Raw genomic sequence first — 6823 nt, 5'->3', positions numbered from 1 at the left:
TATAAACAAAACAACTGTTTGATTGTAGATACAAGGCTTATCAAAGTTCTATGGACATTTCAACCAAATAAAGGGGATAAAAAGGAGTCTTAACAAATAAGAAATCCAAAATCCTACCACTTTCTTACAAATAATAATTTGGGAGTAGGACAGTACAATGTGTCAGGCTACATCAATGGCATAATTGTAGGAGTTCCATCAGTTAGCTCCACGGGCGACCACTGCCAAAACTCTTGCCTCGGTCTCGGAAGCTTCCTGATTGATCATCAAAAAAATAAAATTCATTCATAAAGTAAAAGTGGATAGCAAATAAGAAACGAATTCTACAAATGATGCATGTTGTGTAAATTGAACAAGCCTCCCACCCCAGCCTTCTCAAACTGAGCATAGGCCAGGCATGCCTTCCGGTTACAAACTATTCTCTCACCAATTATTCTGACAAACTCCCTCTAGAGTCTGCCCCTTCGTAAGTGGCACTAAACTATAATTTTACTAAAAAAGCCAGACCAAGATGCCAAAGACACAATGAGTGCCTTTGGGTTTGGATTCATGTCATTCAAGCAAAATTATCGCATATCATAAACCTTCAACCAAATTTTTTTTAGGACAGGTGAAAAGACCAAATGTATATACAAGCTAAAGTTGATTAACAAACCTGAAGGTGGAGGAGGTGCGCCACGCCCCATTGCTGCCAATTCAGAACTTACTCTCTGTCCAGCTTCCTCAAGTATGCTAATAAGTTCCTTCGCAAATCTGGCATTAGCTGCTGTAAAGAATGTGTACGCAGTTCCTTTTGCACCAGCTCTCCCAGTCCTTCCAATGCGGTGAACATAATCCTCTAGTGATCCCGGGAAGTCATAATTTATCACATACTTCACATCCTTCACATCTGTCAGCAACAATCAAATAAAAGGAAAACAAAATCAATATACACAAGCACATATATTGGTTTAAGTTAAAAAGTGACACTTCATGAGTAGTGCAACCAATCAAAAAGACACTTTAAAGCAAAAACAATATCTTATGCACTTGGATTCTTTTTGGATACAAAGATTACATTGATAGGCGGGCCGCGGGCCCAAAGGATCGAATTCGATGCTTTTGAGATATGGCAATTAACAAATAGAACTTGAAGTCGTCAGTCACAATAACAACCATTAGCCATTTAAGTCACCACATATAGTTGAAACTGACTAACACATACATGAGATTGACCAGCAATAGAAGGAAATTCTAACTTCAGAAGGCAAACTTTATTCATCAGAAAAAAATTGTCAATATGAGCTAGTGTGTCTGCATAACTAGGAAAATTTACAATGGTAAGATCGCCCAACATTGCCTGGTCCACACAATAAATATGCCCCCCCTTACGAAAGAGTAAATGAACATAAAATGTTACAATTAAAAATGGTTCTAGAACAACTTCTATTTCTAACACTGAATAAAAATATCATTTAAAAAATTAAGCACGAGTTTTGTACCTAAACCACGAGCTGCAACATCTGTTGCAGTCATTATAGGACTCTTTCCAGATTTAAACTCTGAAAGCACCCAATCTCTTTCTGCTTGACTTTTGTCTCCATGAATTGAAAGTGCAGGCCAACCATCCATGCGGAGCTGCCTAGTAATCTGATCACATCCCTTTTTAGTGTCCATGAATATCAATATTCGGCTTCCATCCATGATGTCCTCCAACAACTTCACCAATCTGAGATAAAATGACTCTATTAGACGGTTCTATGCGACGTTATTCAAGTTATGGATTGAAAATAATGTAGATCATATCTTACTTATCATATTTTTGCTTCTCAGGAACAATGTCAACATATTGCTTTATAGCATGATTAGCTTTTAATTCTTCGGAACCTATAATCACCTGCACAATTGTTACAGATATTGTCAATTCAGTCTTCAATATAACCACACAATTCTGACAAATACAATGCCATACATAAACAAACATACACCCAAGATTGTCAGATTCGAGAAGTTATGCAAACTCATGAAGTGTCTATAGAGTCACGAGTCTACCTGATAAAAATATTTTAAAACATAACATTGCATTCAAGAATAACATATTACCATCATATTAATAGATATAGATATTCTACATCCCAACTACATAAAAAAGAATGAAAATACAAGTTATGACCATAAATATAAAACCAACTCATAAGCCATAAGTTAATAAAGTGTGCAGGAAAGGATGGGCTTCGTAGAGCCGGAGGCAAATGATTTCCTCCATGGAAGAATTGTTGAGACCCTAAGGAGTTGGGAGATTAACATTGCACCTTAAGAGAAAACAAAGTTTCTCTGAAACATTTCATAGGCTTATTTCAGTGTATCCGTAGAGTCGCAGAATTTGCATCAAACTCGTGACTCTGTCTGAGTTTTGAACAAATCCACATGAATCAGCACAAGTTTACTAGGGAACATGTTTTAAATTGAATAGACTTGATTTTTCCTACCTAAATAGGTAGACCCGTACAAGTTTACGACTCAACAACTCTTGACAGCTGTGATTTATTAAGAAAGAATGATATTATAAATTCCAGAATACATCATTCAACAGAAAAAATGATATTAAAAAGGACAGCATAACAATTGAAAAAATGATATTAAAAAGGACAGCATAACAAGTCCCAACAAGAATATATCTTACCTTGTATGGATTATAAAGGAACTGCCTTGCCAATTGTTCGACCTCCTTTGGCCAAGTAGCACTCCAGTACAAAGTTTGTCGGTCTGGCCGAATCTACATAAATAACAACGATAAATAACAATAATCAGATAACCTGTTAGGACTTGAGACTAAAGGGGAGTTTGTTAAGTTTGGAGCTAAGGAGTTAGTAAGGGAGGTTATTAGTTAATGGGGGTAGTTAGGATTTATCTTGTATAGATAGGGAGGTTATGGAGTTACGAGAGGGTATCATTAAGCATTGTAAACTTTAGTGAATAGAGTGGTGACTCTATTGTAAAAGGGGGAGCCCTTTGGAGGAGGGTTTTCTCTCTTATCTTTCCTATCTTCTTAATACAAGTGTCCTTTCTATTCCATTCCATTCTTGGGATCCTAACATAACCAGAACAATAAAGAAATGTTAATCTGAAGCCATACAATATGCCTTTGCTAATTCAACTCAGATTCATTGTCATGAACTTATGTGATGAGCTTATCTAAACCATAAGGCTCTTCTATTCAGAAAGAGGTACAGAGTAATGCCACGTGATTCAATACAATTTGTGCTTGTGTCTGAACATCATCAGTTGCTATCAACTTGGTGCACAGGATTTTGACCTCAATCCTAAACTTTAAGAAAATCGAATTGTCTCAGCTTTATAGGATTTAATATAATTTCTTTCAAGTGCTTCCTTTCCATGGTTTTCAATATCAGCCAATGGTTGTTTTCAAAGAGTGGGTTTTGTCTAAAATCTTATAGGAATAGGATTGTCATCCTATCTTGTGTTTGATGTCATTTAATCTTTTTCAGTATATTGCGGTTTTACTTCTTCAGATGATATATTATCTTTCCCAAGTCATGACCTTTCTACCAAATAAAATTACTCTAGTGTCCACCCAAAATAATAATAAATACAGGTAACTTCAAAGAATGCAAGCCGTACCTGAGAGACAATTTTCCGTATCTGGGGATCAAACCCCATGTCCAACATTCTGTCAGCTTCATCCAATACCAGGTATGTGACCCTTCGCAAGTTAGTATGATTTGACTCGAGCATATCAATTAACCTTCCCGGAGTGGCAATTACAATTTCAACGCCTAACCCCAACAATTAACAGAAGCATCATCAAATACAAAATCATAGCAAAACAAAAGCAGCTCCATGAAGTTAAAAAAAAAAAAAAAAAAAAAAAAAAGAAAGAAGACAAGTTCTTGATTACAGGCAATGGCTTTGTAATACTTACTTCACCACATACCTTTCTGAAGATCGCGCACTTGAGGCCCCTTGGGAACCCCACCGTAAATGCATGTGCTCTTAATCCTTGATGACGCACCAAATTTAGTAGCTTCTTGTTGTATTTGGACGGCAAGTTCACGTGTCGGGGCCAAAACTAAGACAATAGGTCCATCCCCAGGATCTGAAAAACATTGTAAATGAATTATCGAAGAGCAAAACAATTAAACAAAGGAGGCATAGACAAACAAAGGCACCTCTAATACTGTTTACATCTCAGTTGTGGTGCTTCCTTATCTGCTTACCTAGAATTGGCTGGGCATTAACATGCACTATGGCAGGCAACAAGTAAGCAAGTGTCTTTCCTGATCCTGTCTCTGCAATTCCTATTAGATCACGTCCCTTCAAAGCCATTGGCCAACCTTGAGATTGAATTGGCGTCGGTTCAACAAAGCCAGCTTTTTTAACTTCTTCTAACACATAGTCTGGATCAAATTAAATCAAAGATGTAAAATCATTAGAGTATTCCCATGATAATAATCTCAAAAGTCCATAAATTACAAAGTAAAAACTATCTTCCCTCCTTTCCAACTCCCTTCAGTTTAACCCCTCACAATCCAAAACTGTTACAAATCACACGATCAAAGAGATGAAGATTCATCTCGTAGGAAAAATTAGATTGAGAGCTTGATAGAGAGAAAAATTCTCTAGGTTTCACATTGATTGATATAAGGTAGTAGAAATGAAAACATCAAGCTCTATGAGCCTGTCATATTCATGAGTTGTTTACAGCTTATTTTGATAAAGTCTCCAAGCTAGCTTTTGGGTCTGTTTGTATCAGCTTATTTGAGCTTATCTAGTTACATAAGTTTTGTGAGAGTATTTGGGACTTGGGAGAACTTACGAGAACATCTTATGACATTGTTCATGAACTGTTTTTAGCTTACTTTCATATGTTTTCCAAGATAGCTTACAAAAAAAAGCTTAACTTTATCTTAGCTTTTGCTAAAGAAGAAGCTTATACATAAGTGCTTATGCTATAAGCTGCAAATAAATTGTTTATCCAAACAGACCTGTGAAAATAGCTTATACATAATTGATTACCATGATAAGCTCTTATGTTATAAACCTCAAATTACACTATTTATCCAAAAAGGGCCTATAGAGAGGTTGTGAGGGATTAACAACCTAACTACTTAACTACCAACTAACTGACTAACTAATATTTCTAATAAAACCAAACACCAAATAAATAGTAGTTGAATTATTATGTAATAATTAGCTATTATACAATCCTAATTCAGTTTTATGGTTTCTCCATGGTTCCATCAAACTTTATCATCTAAAATAAAAATGGCAGTTAAATTGAATGGAATGAAATGAAATTAAAGTGCAGTGCAGAGCATAAATTGTACTGTACCTGGAAAAGCAGCATCGGAAAAGGATTGAACAGGTTTAGGAACATCTTTGCCTTCAACAGTAATTTCGCGGCGTAGACGGTACTCAGTAACTTCAGCTTCGGTCATAGCACGAACAGAAGGAGATTCGGAGTAGAAATTCTTCTCAAAATGAGGCAACCCATCCAAATTAATTTTCCTTGCGGGTGAAGCTGAGCCACCTTCATCATGGTCCTTTTTGATTGAAGGTGCAGGTGCACCAGCGAGAGCAGAGTCACTGAGAAGAAAAAGAGTATTGAAATTAGGAAATAGAAAAGAGCATTGAATGAAACCCTAGAAAGTGGAAATTGGAGAGTTACCTTCTACGGTCGCGGTAGGAAGTGGGGTCGGAGGAACGGCTATCGTAGCGACTCATGATCTCTCTTTCTCTCAGCAAACGCCAAGTCAAGCTGCAAAACCAATTCCTATTCTATGCTCCTTCCTTCACTCACTCTATAGTGTATGTAGCTAAGGTTATGCGACCGCACTGGAATTTGTGTATTACTCACTCAAACAACTTGTTTCCACGACCGCCGCATTCATTCACTCTTCTCTCCCACTTTAGTTTAATCTATGGAGCATGGATGGACTGGTAGCTTCTTCTTCTTATTATTATTATTATTATTATTATTATTCTTTTTCTTTTGATAAATAAATATGGACTTATGGTTGGGTTGTTTTATTTTTCTTCCACACTGTCTTTAAACTGATTATTTTTTCTTTCATTTTTTACTTTTTACTTTATAATAATTTACTTAAATTATCAATTGAAAAATTAGTTAAATAAATTAAAATAGAAACAATTCACAAATATATTGTATCTTGTGAAGAAAAAAAAAACCATTTTATCGTTCTTGGTCAATGAAAACATAGAGACGATCTTGATGTTTGTAATGCTTGTTACACCATTGAGTCATAAATAATCATTAAAAACTCACTCACATAAGTCAAAGTGAAGTTGGTGGGTTTCAAATTCCGATCACCGTGTCCACGTATTTTTTTTTTTTTAACTAAACCCATGTTAAATTAAATTTTGAGAGAGAACTACATTAATAATATTGCTGCCCTTTCTTTTCCCATCTTAGTATTAGCTTTGCACATCCTACGATACTTCAAATTATATAGTCCAAACGATGCAGAAACATTAAAATAAAACTTTCATAAACTCTCTATTTTTAGGATTTTAGAATATAAATTAGGACACATGCACTTGGAAGATGAAAAAAAATAAACTCCCTTAATATTGAATATCTAATCTATGGTACATATACCTGTTGGGCCTAGTTTTGGAATCAAAAGTCACAATATGATCATATTTTATATACAAAAATAGCCGATTGGAAGTTACAACCTCATCGGAAGCAAAATTGAGATGTCTAAAAGCAACTATCCCAGTTTTGGGCTATCTTGACTTGAATAAGCCCAACAAAAAAAGTGTCGGACATGAACTAACCGCTATCTTCCTCTGCAAAAAT

At 35.6% G+C, this 6823-nt stretch overlaps 1 protein-coding gene across 1 annotated transcript; it reads right to left on the bottom strand.

Moving 5' to 3' along the window:
- RH20 (DEA(D/H)-box RNA helicase family protein) lies at positions 1-5930 on the bottom strand. Its single transcript, XM_085747156.1, has 10 exons — positions 5669-5930; positions 5333-5586; positions 4218-4397; positions 3935-4096; positions 3622-3776; positions 2663-2755; positions 1791-1876; positions 1482-1708; positions 656-889; positions 1-255 (listed from the first exon to the last, which is right to left on the bottom strand). The coding sequence occupies exons 1-10, from the start codon at positions 5722-5724 to the stop codon at positions 203-205; spliced, it is 1500 nt and encodes a 499-aa protein (XP_085603282.1). The 5' UTR covers positions 5725-5930; the 3' UTR covers positions 1-202.
- Positions 5931-6823: the final 893 nt, after the last annotated feature.

The sequence above is a fragment of the Medicago sativa genome, chromosome 2 (assembly GCF_051527215.1).
Source record: "Medicago sativa cultivar Bolivia chromosome 2, Bolivia_mono, whole genome shotgun sequence".
Classification (NCBI taxonomy): Eukaryota; Viridiplantae; Streptophyta; class Magnoliopsida; order Fabales; family Fabaceae; genus Medicago; species Medicago sativa.
This window is presented reverse-complemented; position numbering and strand designations above follow the sequence as displayed.

Excerpts from the sequence above, each read along its gene's own strand:
- RH20 (XM_085747156.1), bottom strand. The coding sequence starts at position 5,724 with ATGAGTCGCTACGATAGCCGTTCCTCCGACCCCACTTCCTACCGCGAC. Across the intron at positions 5,587-5,668 it reads TCCTACCGCGACCGTAGAAG|TGACTCTGCTCTCGCTGGTG; the intron begins GTAACTCTCCAA and ends TTTTCTTCTCAG. Across the intron at positions 4,097-4,217 it reads TAATGCCCAGCCAATTCTAG|ATCCTGGGGATGGACCTATT; the intron begins GTAAGCAGATAA and ends AATGTTTTTCAG.